Raw genomic sequence first — 22,470 nt, 5'->3', positions numbered from 1 at the left:
TTTCGCGCGTTATTTGAAATATCGATTTTTCTCTTTATACCTGCTTAACACATGGCCCCGACTCTAAGTGAACTTGTTAAAAATATTTCTAAATTTCTCCAAAGGACGACGCTACCTGCTTGAAACTCTTAACTTTCGATAATTTGTGTTGACTGAAATATTTTACTTTTTGGCCCATCCGTTCCGAGAACTAATAAATAAATTACTACGCGTCCCGGCTTTTGTATCACATCTCTATGATTTTAATGTTTAGTCAATCTAAAATTTCTGTCTCTAGCATCGTGTTCTAAGTGTAATAATTACAATAAAGATTCTATATTATTTTGACTTCAATACTCGTATTCCGTTTTTAGTAAGAGAAAATCATTTCTTTAATGAAATCTATACAATCTTTATTAAGAGAGAACTGTATTACCACCACGCGTCTCAGGATAGAGTATATTTTCCTTTATGAACATAATCTCTATCGTATTCGAGGATATAGGTTCTTTTCCTGAAAGCATATTCGTTTCCATCCGAGAACGTCTGTATTATGAAGCTCAAGGTTTAATCTCGCAGATAACGCGTGTATTTTCGAAAGCTATATTGTGGAAGTCTAGTACGTTTTCTGTTGTAGAGGTTATCCATTTGACGAAAATGTAATAAATATGAAATAAGAAAATGTTATGACTTTAATATACCTACGTGTGAGTTACAAAATATATTCCCCACCTTTTGAACATTCTACAATATTAGAACGACTTTACACACATATAATGATTTTGAACTTATTTTTGTATATTTCTATGTTTTTTTTATTGAAGTTGCTTTTGAATAACTTGAATAATGATGTTACAGTATCCGAAGTAAAGAAACAATATTTAAATTCTATTCAACAAGAGAAGACGTTTGAAAGCTGATAAATGGTTGTTGTGTGTAGACTCTTTAGCGTATTTTCAGCCGTTTGTTTTTTACTGGCTGTTATTTTTTGAAATTTACAATGAGCTGTATTGGGATCACCTTTAAATTTATATTAATACGAGGTCTGTTCAGAAAATAACCGAACTTTTTGAATTGCGCGCTAATGAAGATATTTACTGATACGCTGTTGGTAGTTTTGCGTTGCGCATAACCTCCTTTGTAACCACATATTCTAGGATTATTGATATCTCATTTAGTTTTCGTGATATTGTTATTTGAGTACAACGTGTAAGTGTTAGTGACGAATTTTAAAATGCGCGTACGATGAAATGTAAAATTTTGCGTGAAACTGGGGAAAACTCTCACGGAATCGTTTCAATCTTGCTCTGGGTCGTACGGATAGTTTTCTCGATTTAAAAGTGGGCGTCAGTAAGTTGAAGATGATCCTCAACCAGGAACGCCCTCGACTTCAACTGCTGACTCCCACGTTCAGAAAGTCAAAGATCTGGTGCGTGTAAATCGCCGATTGACTGTCAGAGACATTGCAGAAGAGATTAGGATTTCAATTGAGTCATGACATGGAATTTTGACTGAACATGCATCAAGTTGGAGCAAAATCTTTTCCTTATTTGTTGGCCGAATAACAGAAAGAAAGTCGTGTGGACGTTAGTCGGCAACTCCTTGGACAATCCAATGACGATGAAACATTCATTCAAAAGTTCATAATAGGAGATTAAAGTTTTGATCCAATGTCAAAGTGAGGCTTACTGTTTTTTCGACTTTAATGGAACAGTACATTTTGAATTCTTGCCTCAAGAAGAAACAGTGACCGTATGTACTAACAAGACGTTTTGCAACGGTTACGTGAAAAAATCTGCAGAAAGATATTAGGGTTGTGGCGAGACAACTCACGGTTCTTCCATCATGACAATGCGAGTGCACACTTAGCTTTATCTATTCATCAGTTTTGTGCCAAAAATCAGATTACTGTCCTCCCTCACCCTCCTTACTCGCCAGACCCGGCTCCTTGCGATTTTTTCTTATTTCCGAAATTAAAAGCAGTGCTAAAAGGACGCCGTTTTCAGAATATTGATGTCATGAAAGCAAATTCGTCATAGACTTTAAAGGTCATTTCAAACGAAACTATCCAGGACTGCTTCGCGAAATGGAAACAGGGGAGTACTCTGAAGGAGACAAGGACCAATTGGTTATTTTCTGAACAGACCTTATATAACATATATATTAGCTAAATATATACGGTGTTAAAGCAAACAGTATCCGAAAAAATAATAAACACATTTCACATGAATATATTTGGAATGTTTTGTTTCCCAGATATGAGGTGTTAAAATTTTCTTACAAAAAAATTGCAGTTTTTATTTATACCTATGTGTCAAATGGATTGGCCTAACCTACTCAAATTTAGTACAGGGTATTACCTAATAAGATTTGAATATGGTCATGATAAAGAACATAGTTCAGAGGTGGAGATTTAGGGTTATCATCACTTTTTTTTTGTAAACAGGTAGCACTTTCTGGAAGAGATGGGTAAATTTAAAAAAGTACTATCGTCTCTTTTCGACGGGACGCACCATTTTCAAGATAATTACAAAACGTGGTTTTAAAACTCTTTTTGATAGTATGCGCATGATAACACAAATAATAATTGTTGGTTGACTTTTGCATTAAGATGAGTAAAAAAAGGTTTATGTGAATTCATTTCACACAAGGTGTTAAAAGTTAAAAAAAAATGGTAACCGATATTAAGAGCTGTAACATTTTTATTTCATGAAAACTTACATTATTGGACTGTTTTACTTGTATGTCAATGCATGCTCTACTTCTTAAAAATGCAATTCTTATACTTTCAAATATCTCAGTTGGGGTTCTTATTGGGTTGCAGCCTTCATCTAGTCGCTGTCGTAGAATTTGTAAGTTCTAGACTCTTCATACACCAAACTTCTAAAATAACTGTAAACAAAACAGATTAGAGCATTCAGGTCTGACGAACTAGGTAATAGTAACCACAGAATCGGTCCACCACGTCCAATCTACCTTTGTTCGAAAGTTTCGCTTAGGTACTACCGAACACCTAATGATAATGAGGAAGAGCACTATCACGCATGAACCACAAACTATGTCGATATTCAGTGACACGTCTTCAATTAATTATTTACCAGCGGTAACTATTTCTTTAAAAAGTGTAAAAATACAGGACCATCTGGACAATACAACAGATCCTATTAACTTCTCCACAGTGTCAAAATGTTGTTGTCTGACTTCAACAGCAGCATATATGGTGACAAATTTGGATTGTTAGTGTGCTCTATGATAACTCATCGACAAAAGTGTCTATACACGTTGGATATAGCAGATTTCTAAGGTTGTCTAGTAGTCGCAATCCACCTACCACTTCCTCCTAGTTCCCTCAAAATTTGCTCTTCCGTCTCAGGTACGCAAACAGGTCTAGGTTCGAGTCGATATGGTGTTTATCAAATTTTATAGTGTCCAGTGTATTCGGGCATACCAATGGTCTCCATTTATAAAATGTATGTCTATCATTTCTACATTGATGTACAATGTAATTATGTACATGTATTATTAAATAACAATACAAAAAATTAATAAAAGCACTCCTATAAAATCGTTCGTGCAGACGGATGTAATCTCAAAAATTGAGATATAACGAAAATTTGAAGGATTTTTTCTGCTCATACCTTTCGAACGGATGAATTTATTGAAGCTACAGTCGTAGTGGATACATATTTTTACGATCACATCAGAACTCGAAATGAAAATTAAAAAAATATTTCAAAAACAAGCTTTTATTAAAATGCAATAAAAAAAGAAAATTAAACCAAGGATTTCATAATACCCATAATATTGTGTAAACCCCAAACCCACAAAAAGGTTGAATATGGCTGCTCTATAGAAGTGGTATCAGCAAAAGTATGATAAATAGACACGTACTAATCGATTAGTTCGTAGGCTTCCGCTGGTGTTGTATGTGGTTGTAGAATTTCTCTGGGTTCCCTTCCGCGATGAATCTGCATGGTCCTCAAAAGAACCATTTGTTTGACGACGTTTCGGTAAAATCTCATTTACCATCTTTAGGTCTTCTTACTTCCGCCTCGCGTTACTACGTTCGGCTTACTAGAAGATGTTTGCCCATTGTGCTTTCGTTCCGGTGTGTGGTTTGATTCGCGTGGCTGCACGTTATGGGTCTTGTGTTTAACGGTGCTGTGGGTTCTTGTTTTCTGCTTGGCCTATTGTCAGCGTTGCGTATCACTGGTTTATTGATCTTCTTGGTTTCCAGGACAGGTTTCCAAGCCGTTGGTAATCTTTGGGTATCATCACGTGTGTTAAGATTTTGAGGATGTCTTTCAATTTCGATGGCCTCTCTAATTATTCATTTTGCTTTATGCTCTATTCTTGCTAGTACCTTGGTATTATCGAAATCAATGTGGTGGCCAGTGCTTTTTGCGTGTTGAGCTAATGATGCTAAGTTTTTTCACTTTTTTGGACAGCATTCCGATGTTCTTCTTTCCAGGTTTGAATTATTCCGTTAGTTTGTCCAATTCTTAGCGGCCTACCAAGTACCAATATGGTATTTGATGATTATTTAAAATCCCCAAATTCTCTTTCAAATTTTAAGTTTCGCAAAGTAAGTCTCAATGAAGTTAGAGATGTCTTGGATAATCTAAAAAATAGTTCGACTAAAGACCCTTATGGCATTAATAGTAAAATAGTCAAAACCTTAAAAAATCTATTTCTGTCCCCACTCAATTATTTATATAATGAGTGTATTCACTATAGCACCTTTCCTGACGTTTTCAAAATAGCGAAAGTAATTCCTATCCATAAAAAGGGGCCTACAGACGACCCATCGAACTATAGGCCAATATCATTAACATCTATCTTGGGTAAAGTCTTTGAACGACTCTTAAAGAATCAAATAAACGAGTACTTTGAGTGTAATGATTTGTTTCATGACTGTCAGTATGGATTTCGTAACAACAGGTCTACCACCTCGGCAATTCACACTTTATCCCAAACAATTTTGTCAAATTTTGAGGACAGTAAAATAACAGATGGTAGTTTTTATGACCTGACAAAGGCGTTTGACTGTGTCAGTCATAACATCCTACTGAAAAAACTGTCTTATTATGGCTTTGAGAACTCGAGCATTTCTTTGGTGGAGTCATTTCTAACAAATAGACTTCAATATGTTTATCTTAATGGCAAGAATTCTGACAAAATGGCCATCAAGTATGGTGTCCCACAGGGATCCGTATTGGGACCTGTGTTGTTCCTTATATACATAAACGATTTGCCAAATAGTGATAATCACTGTAATTTTATTCTCTTCGCAGATGACACGACAGTTATAAACACTGAAAATAATTACGATAGTTTGAAAGATAACGTTTTGATATCTCACCATAGTATCAGACAGTGGTTTAGTGCAAACAGATTATTCCTAAACAATGACAAAACATCGTCAGTTCTGTTCTCATTACGCTACGTGGGGGATGAGATGGCTAATTACACCCCTCAGGCCAAGTTTCTTGGGGTTTGTATTGACCAGAGGATGACTTGGGAGGCCCACGTCACTGAGCTTTCCAAGAAACTATCTAGAATCATTTTTCTTATAAGAAGTCTTTCCGATTCTGTCTCGACGGCAACTTTATTGACAGCCTACTACGCAGTTTTTCATTCTAATATGATTTACTCAATATTTAATTGGGGTCACTCCTGCCATGCAGAAAAAATTTTTAGTCTACAACGAAGGTGTATACGAATCATTGCCGGGCTTCAGTATAGAGCTGACTGTAGGAAGCAGTTTGTTAGATACGGCGTTCTCACTCTGCCTTGTGTATTTATTCTTGAATGCCTTGTTTTCATTAGAGAACATCTGATCAGTTTTGAGTCAAACAATTCATTTCATGAATATTCAACCAGGAATAAAAACCAAATCAGGCACAACTTTCTGCGATTGAACAGAGCTAGAAATGGGACAAATCATTATTGCATTAGATTTTATAACAAATTACCAGTCAATGTCAAAAATCTATGCCCAATTCATTATAAAGGTGTCTTGAAAAACTTTCTTAAATTGAATGCATTTTATACACTTGATGAATTTTTAAATCATAATTTTGCTAATCTAATTTTAAATTGTAAGTCGAAATGTAATGTTTGTATTTTATAGTTGTCTGTACTTTATGTACTTTATGATTGTTTTTATAATATGATGTGCTTCTCTTTGAATTGTATTTTAATTGTATGCTTTGGCCATGTTTTTCTTTGACGTGTGTAAACATTTTTCTTATGTAATAACACCAATAAATGCTTACTTACTTACTTACTTACAATGTACCTACGTCTTTTCACAGTCTCCGCAGGGAACTTCATATACTCCTTGGTCTTGGTCAAACAATGTTTGTTTTGGCTGATGGTAGCATATTGCCGATCTTCCTGCCCGTGTTGAAGATGGTTTCTATTTTATGTTGCTTTAAAAGCCTGCTTATTTTGTCGGTAGTTGACGTATGGCAGGAGAGCTTTGGCTATTGGTTTATCTCCTTCCTTTTGTTCTTTATTTCGTCTAGGTCTCAAAGCCCTCTTGCTGTTGTTGCCAGAGAAACCATTTTGCTGTAAGGCCAATTTAACATTTTTAATTTCCCTTTCTTTGTGGCCGTCGTCAGAGAGTCGTTCTGACCTTGTCATTAGTGTTTTGATCACTGATTGTAGCTGAGATGGGTGGTGGTGAGATTCTCCTGTTTGTGTGTGTATTGGTTTCCTATATACCGTACAGCCTAGACCCCCATCTTTTTTCTTTACTAATCAGTATGTACATGTTCTTTTTCGATTTAAAAGCATATCGTGAGGTTTATTCCAAATTGGAATTTTTATTTTAAGCGGTAAGTTAAGGAAATTACGCATAAGAACATGAACATACTGATTGTAGACAAATCGTGTCTATTTATCATACTTTTGCTGATGACACTTCTATAGAGCAGCCATCTTCACACAACATTATAGGTTCTATGGCCTCCTTGGTTTATTTTTTTCTTTTTAGTGCACTTTAATAAAAGCTAGTTTTTAAAATATTTTTTTTATTTTTCATTTATTTACACCTTTTTAGTTAGAATTTCTCAATTTATCCATTCAAGTACGCCTGTATGACAGCGTACCTCCCCATTTAGATAGTAATTTAGGCTACAGTATTAGTAGATGCATAATCTGAAAAAATAGTAGATCATTGTAAAGAACGAGAAAAGAAAAACCAGAAGATTTTTATCAAGAAAGTGTAATACTCTACTACCTGTTTTACGGACTGATCATATGCGCTCCATGTGAAATGTTCGTATAAATAAATGGCTTTCGGTTATACGCCCTGATGCTCCGTACTGACCAAACGCTTTATGTGAAACAGATGTTATAGCTAACATCATCATTCCTTTTCTAACATTTAATTATGTTTGCCCATCTTTCGTTTGTACTACACCGAATACTCCTAGGACATTTCATGAGCGTCCTAAACATAAATTTAGTTTACGTTGCCTGTTTACAATATATTGCCCTGCATATAAAAAGAGCACTAAAATGGAAACCATTCCACCTTTATTGAGAACTATCACATCAAATGAGAAAGATAGTAGTTATTCCCAATAAATTGAAAACTCTGATGTATACGACGCTTCTAGAATGAAGATTGAACAAAATATTAGTGTATACCGTGAATCATATCATCAATTATATTTGAAGATATTAAATTAACAAAACTATGATTATGCTATGCATAATGCTTACATGTTCAATATTTAAAGTCAGGGACCCGACTCTTGTTATACTTTCGTAATTTTCTTCTTTCGGTCAATTCGAGTATAGATTTCCAGAATGTATAGCAAAAAGAAAAGTAGCTGTATGTTTATTAAATTTAAAAAACTAGTTCTAACAATTTATATTATGTTTCATTTGCAATTTATATTATGTATATTATATTTCATTTGCAAATTTTACAAACAGTATTTAAGATATAGATAATATACACCTGTGTTAATTAAATTTCATTTAATTTCAACACTACCCGTATCTTCAACATCAAATAACAATAGGGGTTAGTTAAACTTTTTATTCTTGCACTTTTTTCTCTAAAATGCAGTATTGAGGAGGAGGCAGGTGGAAAAAGTGCAGGTCAAAAAGATTTTATTTTGACCCTATAAAAAAGTCTGTTAATTTCAAAATCTTAACTATTTTAATAAAAAAATCGAGATATCCACTGATTTTGGGCTATTTTTTATGTTTGGGAAAAAACCTGACGTGATGGAGCATTTCTGATTACTCCAACGGATAAAATACAAGGGGTATCATACTCTTAAAAAGTATATGACATTCTTTTTGTGTGACTGTGTAATTATGTACAATAAGAATTAAATTGTTACTACTGACATATTCAAATTGTTAAATAATTTAATCCTCCAAAGGATATGTTGTATCTTTGTGTTCTAACATCACCTTTGACAAACATGTAAAAATAGATTTTTTGTTTGTTTCAAAGAAAATGAGAATATAAAACGACGATGTCAAAAGTGTTGACAACATAATTAGATTAATGTGAATTATTTTTTTACATAACTACACTTAAAGAAATGGGTTTATTAAAGTTTTCCTTTAGAATAATGTGTATAGCGCATATTAAAACTTTTATAACAAATATACAACTTTTCTATAAAAAAATCATTGATCTCCATACTCATTGTTCAATGAGTTTAACTGAAGAGCGCTTTATACACTTCATGTATCCGTGAAATAAAGGTTATAATGATTTACTTATAAATTATTATATGTTATAGACTTTATGTTCCGTTTGTGTAGTAGGGAAGATTTGTTGAATAAAGAGTATCCGAATCTGTATATAATCGTTTTCATAATGATCATGTTTCCGTTTTTAACGTTTAAAACGCGTCTTATGATGGTTAAGAGATCGTCCCCTCTCGGTGCATAATCGGTTATAATCGTAAAATTTACGACAGTCAGCTATGCTTCTTCTAGTTGGATGAGCATAGACAGTATAGACACATGTTTTGTGGGGTACATGATCACACCGCGTTGTGTGAAGTTGGAAAGTTACATACACAGCTCCACAAAAAGCGTTTTTGAGCCTATTTGTTCAGGTTATGAAAAATCCTGACGGGATGGGGTTAAATGGACCCGGAATTTGGATTCAGCGATCCCGAAATCATATGATAGACATAATCAGACTCCAGGGGTAATTTTCTCGATTTTTTTTTTGTGGAGCTGTGTTATGTAAACTGTTTTATGATTTGTAATTACTTTGCGTTTTAATATTTAAATCTTGTCTAAATCTTAAATAGTATTATCTTGTGTGCCTATTAGAAACCGCTGATGTTAAGCTTTACAAAGATGGAGACAGGAGGTTAACGGTGACAAAGAAGAGCATGAGATAACCAACCAGAAGAAATATAATTAGAAGAAAATAAAATCAACTTTTCAGGGGATGCTTCATTCTTAAGGTGGAAGAGTGATAAAGCAAATTCCCATGTAATGGGAATAATACAAGAAGATACGTCCACCTTCTGGTGGACCAAGATTTTTGTAGAATGTCATCAGTACAAAGTTAAGTTTGTGTCATATTAACTCCAGTGATTAAGATCTCCATGATCTCAAACCGCTGAATATACGTATTCTTAGTAATTATTTGGCTATTATCGTTAAAAAATAGCAATAGGGCTGTTATTGCAAATACAATGTGAGTTTTCTTCGTGTACAGATGCAGATGTGTAGTTTTCTCCGTGTACAGATGCAGATGTCACATGCATTTTGAAAACAGAGTACCTAGTTATGGTTATACACATGGAATATGGTGGTCACTTTAAATCATACATAGTTTAATTTGTTTTTTCGTATATTCTTTTCCAAAACTAGTGTAAAAAAATGCCTTATTTGCTATTTAAACTTTTTAAGGGAAAAACTCTGAAGGGTAAAATGATTAAACTATCAGTTCCTCAGTGATCCGCTAAAGTGTGCCTCCATGAAACTATACTTAACAGGTTTCTGCGATTTTTCGGAAAATTATTTCTTTCAATGTTATTTGGGGTAGTTACTTTCGGTTGGTATATCTCGTAGAAAGGTCTAATGAATTGAATATCTGAAACATTGTGACAGCTGATGTGAAACTTTCCCGGGAAACCGTTATCTTTTATTTATTTGCACGAAGATATTTATTTAGTGTAGTGGAAATGGACATGAGAACTTTAGATAAGGTTTTTCATTCTCATGACTTATTCAAAACAAGGAAAGGATGTCTCTTCTTATTCTAAGCAGAGGGCCTGCATACAGATGCCCTCCACGATTACAACGACTTAGATAAATGATCACCATGCTGTAAAGAAGAAACAGCTATAAATGAGATACGTAGAAGATTAAAAGGCGTAGTATTTTATACTGGTAAATTTAGAATATATTTTCTGAGAGGCTTATAGTCATACCATTTCTGCAAACGCAATTTTTAAACAGTACAGAATGTGGTCATAAATAGTCAATCTCTATGAAATATTAATTTATTTATAAATTCTCAAAAAATAGAGTTAATAGAGAAATAGGGCATTCAGAAGGTAATTGAAAAAAGTATTATGAAAATTATATTTCAAATTTCAATTACATTGTGCTTCAGGATGTTATAACATTACTATCTTGGAAACTCAATACTTAACGTTTCATTCTTGATTGGGAACTTTAGAAAGATTTTTAATTAAACATATTATTTTATACAGTCGATTACTGTTATAGTTATATGTGAAATATTGAAATTCAAAAAAATTGGATGTGTTCGTATGTCTACATCGTAGTAAAGAAATCCTTCTATTCTTCTGTTTAGTTAAAATTAATTTTGATCGAGAGATATCTTTCAGCACACTTGTGGCTCCAGGACCATAAATATGTTGAATTTCTTGAAAATAAAAATGTTGGTATAGTTTTTCCGAAGTCAATTGAAGAACCTATAATTTCAAGGTATGTACCAGGCTCGGTCGCTAAGCAGCAACTCGGCATTGAAATATTTGAAAAACTTGTTCCCATATTTACTTAATCATACCCATGTATAGGTCTGGTCGAACTAAACGTGCAGGTGGTAGAAATGTATACGACCAGTTGAAGAATGCGAGCGTGGCCAAAGGAAAACGAGCACAGTTGTATTGGGCTTCTGGGCAATAAATCACAGCAGGCGACAAGTGGTTCATAAAATGCCCAGCAGTGCAGTGCGTCAGTGCGGAATTTGATGTGAATCAGGCAATTTTAATTTATTATAGGCACCTTCTATCAATTATTCATATTACAACTGCGAAAGGGAGAAAAAAGAGGGATATTTTGTTTACTAATATTATCACAACATAGCATTTAGGAGACCTTTTGAAACGGAACAAAAGAAAATTTACTACCAATATAATAAAATTGCTTGAGGACATAATAATTAAGATATGTTGTTGGCCAAATGATAATGTAATAGAAATTTTCTATACATTATATACAAATTATTATAATTTTTTACCTTTAGCAGAAAACTTTTTTAGGGACGCCCATGAAACTCATTAAATTTTATTACCAGACGTTTTTTGCATATTCAACTGCCTTCGGAAGGACTCTAATGATGTGGTAAATGCAATTTTGACCCTTGCAGAACATGTAATATAGAGAAACCTTGAACCTTTTATTTTATAGCGGCAATTTTTAATTTTTTTGGGTATAAGATTTTAGCTAGAAGGCCAGTCAATTAGAAAATTTGCTGCTTTAATCATTTTTTTGGCTCAGCCAATGTTTAATAGTTTCACAAACTGCAACATAAATATAAACAAATAGTTGTAATAAACGTTCAATATGTGAAATACGTTCAATAAATGTTACCTTATATTTACTAAATAATGCATTTTTGATGTGAGTTGGTTTGCCTGCATGTATTTTGATTATTTACTTATAAAATATAGACATAAAAACGGCCGGAATATGTGCGTACTTCTGAAAACAAAACATTGGTAGATCCACTAGTAACATATCATCCAGTATATTATAGAAATGAATCCTATTTAATCTTCATATATAAATTAATCTGAAATTAATAATATGCTATCTACTCATACATTTCCTTGCTATAATTAAAATACAATAAGAGAATGATAATCACGATATTTATGCAATTCACGGCCAGAAATTATCCGTGAAAATTTGCTGATAATTAAAACAAGGATGTTCCTACTAATTCTAAATTTCGTTTGGAAATTATCCCCGGAATTTGATGGATATAAATATTTGCAAGGAGTGTGTTTTTTGTCAGTTGTTGCTTGTTGTAAATTCAGCTACAGCGGAAATTAATTTTCTTAAACATAATGTCAGTAAAAGTAGTTTTTGTGCTTACTTCAGTGTTGGCAGTAGTCTGGGCCCAGGTAAGGTTTAATTTAATTCTTTAAAATCATTTTATACAATACTGAGACACCTTCAGGGCACACAAAGGGTATGTCAAAGGTTCGTGTGTTTCCAAGTTTTAGAAACTTCGGCAATTTTGCATTGGTAGTTATGTTCTTTCTTTGGAAAGTGATTTTGTTATAATACTATAAGAAATTCACACATAACCACTGTTATTATTTATAAAAGGTGGATGAATTTCAATGCTTTTGGAGGGTTCTTTTGGAAAATTTGTATAGGTGATTGACAAAACGTATGTACCTAGTTAAGATGTTTCCAAAACCACATCACGATATCTTGGAAAGGTACACGTCATATATTCTTTGTAACCAATTTTTGTAACATCGAATAACTTTTTTATTTGTGAAAACTTTATTCATTTTTTTTGCGGTATTGTTTTTTTTCAGTTTTATTTATGTATTTTTATGTTTTTCTAAATATTTTTTTAAACATAATTTTTAAATGGAATACGATATATATTTTTCAATTCTTGGACTTGTATAAATTTTCTTCCAAATGTGTAAATACTAAACATGATTCCTTTGTAATTCAGCTGCTATTTTATATAAAGGTCTCTGCCCACTATAACGTATCATATTATGACCGTCATAGGAACGTATCAGACATAAAAAACACGATACGCGCTGATTTGCCCACTAAACGGATAGACGGCGTTCTGTGCTCCCGTACATCCCGTATGATGCCTGTATGCAATCCGTATGTTGCTCGTATGCACCCCGTATGTTGCCCGTATGTAATCTGTATCGTCATACAGAAGCCGTTTCATTCTCGCATCCGCACGTCTTTTTGAACTAGCAACAGATTACTAAGTAAAGGCGTTTACAACTATCTTTAACGGTCATCATAACCCGTGTGCTCACCGTTTTGCCCCCTGCGCAACATCGCATGCCATGCACGGAACGTATCGGCACCGGCAAAATACTCTCGCCGACAATTATTAACTTTCCGTGCATAGTACGCGACGATGCTGGTCCGGTCTAGTAGGGATAGTCTCATACTTTTTAATACAAAGAATATTTTATTACCCGTCACGTTCCTATGACGGTCATAGTATGATACGTTATAGTGGGCAGAGACCTTAATTAGAATGCCATGGATGTATCGATGAATTGATCAAAAAAGGCATAACTCGCCTTTTCATCAATTCAGAATTTTTACTTTTGGATGTATTTTGGAATATGGATAAAAATCGTCTTCTAATAATATCCATCAACAATAAATGTATAAAGACAATTTCTTGTTCAATGATTAGAAGTTAAAAGGAGCATATTATAGGACCTCATATGAAAATAATTTTAATGATACTTTTTAGTGTATCATAAAGATGTTTAAAATTTTCTGAATATCTGTTTGATTTATTAATTTTAAACATTTACAGAAAAAAACCTTCATCTCATTTTTAGGTTATTTAAATATTCTAACACATTTTAGTGCATCAACTATTTTATATTTTTATATAGGACATTCCCTGCCAAATGACTTAGGTCGTGACGGGACCAGTTTCAATTTTCCTGATTATTCATTTAGAGTGGCTTTCACGATTTTTTCAAATTTTTATTTCAACGTCTTAAAAAGTTATGAACATTTGAATAGTTTTAGTGAAAAATTATCAAATACCTGTAACTTGGCAAAAACTAATATCATAAACTTTTTTAATTTTTAGTTTTTTGAATGTTTTTGCATTTTTATACCAAAAATGTGGTTTTTGAAAAAAATGGCGTTTTTCTTCTTTTTCTAAATATTCTCAAAAAATCGTCTTTAATATGCAAATTTATGAGACAGGTTCTAGAGTAGGATCTTTTTTATTCTATTTTCTTCGAAATATTTTTTTTTTGTATTTTATTTTTTTTACAGATAATGTACGCCATTATCCCAAATTTTATTATAATAAATCGTGATGACTAATTATTAAAATATTTTAAATATTTTTTAAACTACTTGCACTAATATTGTCATTATTAAATATTTAAATTTGTATTATCTAAATATTCCGATTTTTTTTTAATATTAAAAAGTTTTTTTTGCATAATGCCATAATATACTTGTTATATTTTTGACCATTTGTATTTAGAAAAATCATTTGTATAGGTTAACGACGAAATAAAAAAAAATCTATTTCTAAAACACTTGACGGATTTTATTTTCTGTTTTATTTCATTAAATATTCCCGCCAGTGATTCAAGCGTCACTTAGAAGGATTTGATTCCTGTAGTTGCTAGTTCTCTTAAAAATTACTTTATACATATACAGTGCTATTTTTTAAAAGTGCGTGCTCTGTATTCCACACAAGACATCCCGATAAGTCTCTTTCAAATCAGGAGTTTTTAAGATATAAGTTAATAAAACTAAAAACAACTGGTAGTGTGTGGATCTGTAAAAGGCAATACGGTGTTGCCATTTAAAAAAATACTAGAAAGGCAGGCAAAGTTTGACCTTTCTCTCGGGCCTTCGGCCCTCGGGCCGCGCTGCGCGCGACTCGAGCACCACTCCGCGGTGCATTCTCTGTCGGTTGGTAAATAATATATAAAATTTTCCCCCCCAAAAAAAAAGAAAAAATGCGACCCGCTCGCGGTTCGAACCTCGGACCTTCGGCTTCGCAGTCGTGAGTTTACAAAATGAGCTACGGCGATCTAACGTTGGGTGGAGCCTGCACACGCTAATTGAAGCGTTGATTCTCCGCGAATAAAACAGAAAATTGAAAATGTTCAAATCAAGTTTTGTCGCCAAAGTTGCGTCTCTAAAAGATCGGAACCGATACCTAACGGCAATATAACGACTCACCGTGGCCCGATTGTACGGGAAAACGCGTCAAATGACAAAATTTATTTTGACGTCTTCACTGACGTTTGTCTCCATCCCTGTTTAAATATCGGATATACTTTGAATATCTCACTCCCACCGAAAAATGTCAGTTTTCGGCAAGGACTCTTTTTAAAGTGAAAATTTCACATAGAAGGCGCGAACGGATCGCCTTCAGAATACGACGTTTGGATAAAGGAAGAACCGAGGGGCCCTTCGGGCGCCTCGGCTCGTCGCTGCGCGACTCGCGAGGAAAGTCTTTGATAATACCGTACGCCTCGTTTCGCGGCCGAGTGTGGGAGCGAGAGTAACCTACAGCTTTTAATATATATGGATCGTTTTAGTAGTTACTACGGAAATATCGCAACACCGGAAAGAGTTATTTGTAAATTTTTCTTAATCAAGTTATTTCCTATAACTTTGCATTTGGAAGTACTAATCTATCACTTCAAATAAAAAAGTTGGCCCATGACAGGTTTCAAAAAATAGCATACAAACAAAAGTGTAGGAACGCATATTTGTAAAAAAAGTGTGCCATAATATAATCAATTTTAATGATAAAAACAACTGAATCACTTGAAGACAAGCAAATAAAAGCTGAGTACGTAGTCAAATTCTTCGAAGTAGTGCTTGGAACACCGGCGTGAATGGAATAATACAGAAAATAAAAGCCATGAAGAGTTTTAGAAATTTTTCCTGTCATCTTTAACCTATATTATATAAATGTTTTTACTAAATACAAATGGTCAAAAATATAACAAGTATTATCGCATTATGCAAAACAAATTTTTTAATATTAAAAAAACCTATATTATATAAATGTTTTTACTAAATACAAATGGTCAAAAATATAACAAGTATTATCGCATTATGCAAAACAAATATTTTAATATTAAAAAAATTTGGATGTACAGAGGACTCGTACGAATACAATTTTGTAAAGAAAAAATCAAAAAGGGCAATTCGAAAATACATAATTTAAAAATACACTTCTGCACAGCACTGGAAACTGGTCCACTGTAAAACCTGACCTCGCATAATGCGACCGGCGACATGGCCGCAAAGTGTGATAAAAACTGACAAAAACTTGAAAGAATTTCGCAAGGAACGAAATAAATAGAATTTTATATCAGCAAATTCAACTGCTTTTGCCGCTATTGTTATTATTAATTAATTAAATTAATTTGGGTCCGTCCTACTCAGTTTCTACGAACTAACACAAATGTTGTCTTGCCTCACCATAACACAAATGCTTCACCATAATACAAATGTTGTCTTACTTTACCATAAATTTAAACGATATCTCTCAACTCCGAGTTGTTATACACGCAAGCCATATTTGACACTAACTACTAAAAAACTATTGTAAACAGTCGGATTGCAGAATTCGGAGGCGCTGAGACTACGTGACTCTCCACGCCTATNAGTTTTTGCCAAGATACATATATTTGAAAATTTTTTACCCAAAATATTCAAATTCTCAAAACTTGAGGGGTTGAAATAAAAACTTGAAAAAATAAAAGCTGCTATAATGTGTACTAAATAATACCAAAGAATCCGGAAAATTAAAAATGGTCCGGTAGTTACCTCAGTAATTTGGCATGGAATATACCGTTTACTTTTATTTTCTGCATTTTCCTATTAATAAATAGAAAAATCGCTGTTTTTTACAAGCGATATTGTAACTAACACTAAGTAGGAGAAAACTATTTTAAAAACTTCATGAACATAGGTATCAAAATATCTTCTAGTTTCTAGAATAGAATTGTAATTCATTGTAAATCATTCAAAACTCTAATTCTTTTTATAAAACAACTATAATTTCAATTCGGTTGTAAAAATCTCTGTCTCTGATATAAGATAATCAACTTTTTACTTGCATCTTATGGAAGCTATAATTATTAGAACGTATTATAATCCGAATTTAAAAAAAATAACACAGACCCACAAAAAAAAAGTTGAAAATACCAGAGACTAGACCGACTTATCCTTATGTATTTTGACGCGCTGAAACCGAATTCGGAGTCAAAATTGCTCCATCCCCCTCCACTTTTTTTTAAATCGCGAAAAACTACCCCAAAACACGGAAAATCTTCAAATTCTCGCTTGAGCACGAGTCCGAAGGTTGAGATAAACGTGAGAACCAGCACAATAAGACTATTTTATATGTATTTTGATGAGCTAAAACCGAATCCCCAGATACAATCCCTGTTTAGAAAATTCAAATTTACCATAAATGTAGCATAAGTCATCTTTATTTAAGTCATTAAGGAAATGGAACGCCGGTACCAATGAGGATGGGATGTTAATATCATGGCAGATTTTTGTTGGATGCTTAAAAGGGAATCCGAGCCAGATAGCAGAAAAACAAAAGGTATCTACTACACTACGATATAAAAAGAGAGAGAATGTTAAGATCCGAGACAATAACACGTGATTTTCCGTATTTTTGGGATGATTTTCGCGATTTAAAAAAAACTGGAGGGCGATAGAGCAATTTTGGCTCCGGATTTGGTTTTATTTCGTCAAAATACATAAAGATAGGTGGGTCTAGTCTCTGGTATTTTCAACATTTTTAAAAAATAGTCTTATTGTGCTGGTTCCCACGTTTATCTCAACCTTGGGATCCGTGCTCAAGCAAGAATTTGAAGATTTTCCGTGTTTTTCGGATGACTTTCGCGATTTAAAAAAAAATGGAGGGTGATGGAGCAATTTTGGCTCCGGATTCGGTTTTAGCTCGTCAAAATACATATAAAATAGTCTTATTGAGCTGGTTCTCACGTTTATCTCAACCTTCGGACCTGTTGCCAAGCTCAAGAGAAATGTGTTGACGTNTTTTTTTAAATCGCGAAAAACTACCCCAAAAACACGGAAAATCTTCAAATTCTCGCTTGAGCACGGGTCCGAAGGTTGAGATAAACGTGAGAACCAGCACAATAAGACTATTTTATATGTATTTTGATGAGCTAAAACCGAATCCCCAGATACAATCCCTGTTTAGAAAATTCAAATTTACCATAAATGTAGCATAAGTCATCTTTATTTAAGTCATTAAGGAAATGGAACGCCGGTACCAAGGAGGATGGGATGTTAATATCATGGCAGATTTTTGTTGGATGCTTAAAAGGGAATCCGAGCCAGATAGCAAAAAAACAAAAGGTATCTACTACACTACGATATAAAAAGAGAGAGAATGTTAAGATCCGAGACAATAACACGTGATTTTCCGTATTTTTGGGATGATTTTCGCGATTTAAAAAAAACTGGAGGGCGATAGAGCAATTTTGGCTCCGGATTTGGTTTTATTTCGTCAAAATACATAATGATAGGTGGGTCTAGTCTCTGGTATTTTCAACATTTTTAAAAAATAGTCTTATTGTGCTGGTTCCCACGTTTATCTCAACCTTGGGACCCGTGCTCAAGCAAGAATTTGAAGATTTTCCGTGTTTTTCGGATGACTTTCGCGATTTAAAAAAAAATGGAGGGTGATGGAGCAATTTTGGCTCCGGATTCGGTTTTAGCTCGTCAAAATACATATAAAATAGTCTTATTGAGCTGGTTCTCACGTTTATCTCAACCTTCGGACCTGTTGCCAAGCTCAAGAGAAATGTGTTGACGTCAGGGTAAAAACACGAAACTGTACTGTAGGTATATTGTTTTTTTTATTATTATTTTTGTTAACATTTATTTCAAAATTTTGAAATTTTTGTTTTTCGCGATTAAAAAAAAACTGGAGGGTGATGGAGCAATTTTGACTCCGGATTCGGTTTCAGCACATCAAAACACATAAGGATAGGTGGGTCTAGTCTCTGGTATTTTCAACTTTTTTTTTGTGGGTTTGTGTAATTATCACGTTCCTAATCTGTACCTATTATTGTTAGTTTTTTTTTATAGAAGTTGTTTTATTTTTGGAGCCAGGAAAACAAAATAAATACTCGAAGGTCGCGTTATATAACTAGCTTTGTAATTGTACTCATTTAAACATGGAAATTTTCATTCCTATAAGTAATTATACAGAGATAAATTATATTATTTACACTAACATTGTCTAATACTGATATAATCGAAGTTAATTAAAATGCATTAAATTGCTCTTTTTTAATGACCACCATTCATTCAGTTTTATTGTTACAGTGACTCATCATTAAATCATCGATCAGATTCACAAAAGGGAGTTATGCAATAATTTTTTAAGAATCTCCACAATATACAAATACATAATCAGCATGAAAACCCCTTTCTTCGACATTGAAATGAAATTTAAAAAGATCTCTTTTCATCAGATAATCATTTTTTATTTTTGTTACTACAAAATAATAACTATATACATATAAAAATTAATAAAAAATAAAAATGCCTCATAAAATTTAGTCCCTACTATTCATTTTTATTACTATTTCTAAATTACTGTGCATATTTTATATTACGTTGTTTTTTTATTAACGCCAGTATAAAATATGAAATGTAATTACATAGCAATTAAAGATTCCTAATGTATATTGTAAATGCGGAAATAAAGTCTTTTTGTACACAGATTCTTAGTGTCATGATTAAAATTGATACACTTTCAACTATAAAAAGTACAAATAAATACAGTGTGGAACTGCTAAATGGAATCAATTTAGTTTCTCAATTATTTTGCAAATGAATAAAGAAATCCCGAGACACATCGATTTTGGGTCTTGCAATGTAAAAATTTCATCCCTAAATTGAACCCCTTTCGAGTGGCATTTGCAACCCCTAAATTTTTAAATGGGTAGTAAGGGCTTGTGCATCTCATTTGAAAGGTATTTTCATTCTCTATTCAAAAAATGGTTTTAATATTTATTGCAAAAATTAGCATTAAAAAAATTAATTTATCTGCTTGACGAAATTCGCTAAAGCAAACTAAAAATAAAATTCATTTTAACGTTCAAAATGAGTTCCTTGAACATCTTGGTAGCATCCCAATACTAAAACTTCTAACGTTTTCCATTATCTGAGGCATGACCGACCTAACCACAACAGTTATTTTTCTTCTGAAGTCAGCTATATCACGTGGTTTAGTTTTGTATACCATAATTTTCACGTAGAAAGAAATCTAGGGGTGTAAGGCCAGGAGAACGCGCTGGCTATTCAATTTGGAACTGTTAAATCCAAGTGGTGCTCTATCCTGGTGGAACTATATCACATAGGCTGGAACGTGTGGGTTTGCTTGAGCAAGATATAAGTTTATGAAAGTTGATACATTATTTTGGAGCAGAAGTTAATAATTAGGTATCTTCATTCAACTTGTCATCAATGAAAAAAGGAACCAATTATCCCCACCCACACATTTACCTTTTAAAGATTCTGCAAATGTAATTCTCTCATCCAGTGAGGATTTTCATTAGTCCATCCAGTAGCGACAGTTTTGACGATTAACATGGCCGTGAAGAGACCAGAAAGCAAAACATTTTCTAGTTGGATACCATTGTTATCTAACCTTTGCATCATTATTGTTAAAAAAAAAATGGTTTCATCGATCAGAATCGTCCTCATTAAGCTCCTTAGTCAGTTTATAGGGATGCATTTTATTTTCTTTTCATTATTTTCATTTTAAGGAATATGTTGAAGCTGTTTGTCGACTTGAACTATGCAAGTTTTCTTCAAATTCACGCAGTATATCTAATTTGGTACCATTACTCATTGCACTGGAAGCTTCTTTTTTTTATCTGCCGTACATGTCTATTTACAGAAGTGTTAATTGTAAAAAGAAGAATCTCTACACTTACAAAAACGTGTTTGTAAAAATGTAGAATTACTTACTAGATCAATGGTTATTTTATATAAATGAATGAAATGTGACGGACGATAACCAAGGAGCAACTATTTGAGAAAAATTAAACTGTGGATATTACATGTAGACCAGGCAAGTTAGACAATAAATCAGAAAAATTTTTCTGATGAATCGATCGAGTTGCAGTTTTCGGCATTGTCTTCTGAAAAATATCAGGGAAAAAGTCTATCTATTACACTTAGGGGCTGGATCGAAACTGCATTGCGGGTGCATAAAGTGCATCTTGGAGTGCATCAATTTTTCCGAATTTTCTAAAAATGGTAAAAATTGACTAAAAGTTGTAGAAATTAGGTTTTCGGGGTCGGAGATTCTGAATCTGACCCTGAAAAATATGCCCGACACCCCTGGGGCCCCCAGGGGGGCAAGGAGGCGTTCTGTAAAACATCGAATAGCTGAGTAATTGCCTTCTAAATTTCCACTCGAGGGTTTTCAGGATCGGGGATTCCGATTCTGATACTGAAAAGTATGGCCGACGCCCGTGGAGTGGTCTTTCTGGAAAATATCGAAAGGCACATCAGATTTTTGCAATAAAACTGCTCCACCTGCTTACCAACCATGATCTTGTAGGCTCATCTTTACATTGTAACACACGTAAATTTACAGAGATTAGACAAGAAGGGTAAGGAAAATTAACAGGAAATTAATGAGTCAAAAAGAATCCCTTTTATTCTGAGAACCAATTTTCTTTTTATTTGCAAGGTAATTAGTGAGACAACTACTATCATATGTTTTTCTAACACTTTCACTATCAATCACAATTTTCATCATCAGTACTGTCATCACTGTCTCCATCACTATCATTTATTACATTTTCTACTATTTCAGGATTGGAACAGTTGGTTCCAAAACAATCTGTACATGCAATTGTGCATGTAATTCCAGGCAATTACTCAGCTATTCGATGTTTTACAGAAGGCCCCCCGTGCTCCTAGGGGGCCCCAGGGCCATCGAGCTTATTTTTCAGGATCAGATTCGGAATCTCTGACCCCGAAAACCCGTGCACACAAATTTCTACAACTTTTAGTCAATTTTTACCATTTTTAGGAAATTCGGAAACATTGATGCACTTCAAGACGCACTTTATGCACCCGCAATGAAGTTTCGATCCAGCTCCAAAGTGTAATAGATAAACATTTTTCCTGATATAGATAAGATAATGCCGAAAACCACAACTCGATCGGTTCATCAGAAAAAAATTTCCGTATTCTGGGTGATTTTGGTCTAACTTGCCTGGACTAATGATCATGTTTGTTTAGGTAATTGTTTGTTTGTTTATTGGTATTAATATACTCTTACAAAAGTATTTGCACAAGTTAAAGAAGAAGAAATAGTACATACATTCTGATGCCAGTAAAATATTTTTAAATATAAACTTAGTAACTAATGAAATACTTAATAAAAATAAATTTAATAATTAATAAAATGTATAATGTAAAATGAATAAAATGCCTATA

At 33.4% G+C, this 22,470-nt stretch overlaps 1 protein-coding gene across 1 annotated transcript in view; it reads left to right on the top strand.

Annotated features, from left to right (window-relative positions):
- The first annotated feature begins 12,261 nt into the window (after positions 1-12,261).
- Positions 12,262-22,470, top strand: part of LOC108906320 (B1 protein-like) — a 12,996-nt gene continuing 2,787 nt past the window's right edge. Inside the window, exon 1 of the mRNA XM_018709544.1 lies at positions 12,262-12,359. Coding sequence (XP_018565060.1) covers positions 12,303-12,359 — 57 coding nt within the window. The 5' untranslated portion in view covers positions 12,262-12,302. The remainder of the gene's footprint in view (positions 12,360-22,470) is intronic.

The sequence above is a fragment of the Anoplophora glabripennis genome, unplaced genomic scaffold, assembly GCF_000390285.2.
Source record: "Anoplophora glabripennis isolate ALB-LARVAE unplaced genomic scaffold, Agla_2.0 scaffold284, whole genome shotgun sequence".
Classification (NCBI taxonomy): domain Eukaryota; kingdom Metazoa; phylum Arthropoda; class Insecta; order Coleoptera; family Cerambycidae; genus Anoplophora; species Anoplophora glabripennis.
Note: the sequence above shows the minus strand (reverse complement) of the source record. Positions and strands in the feature narration are given on the sequence as shown.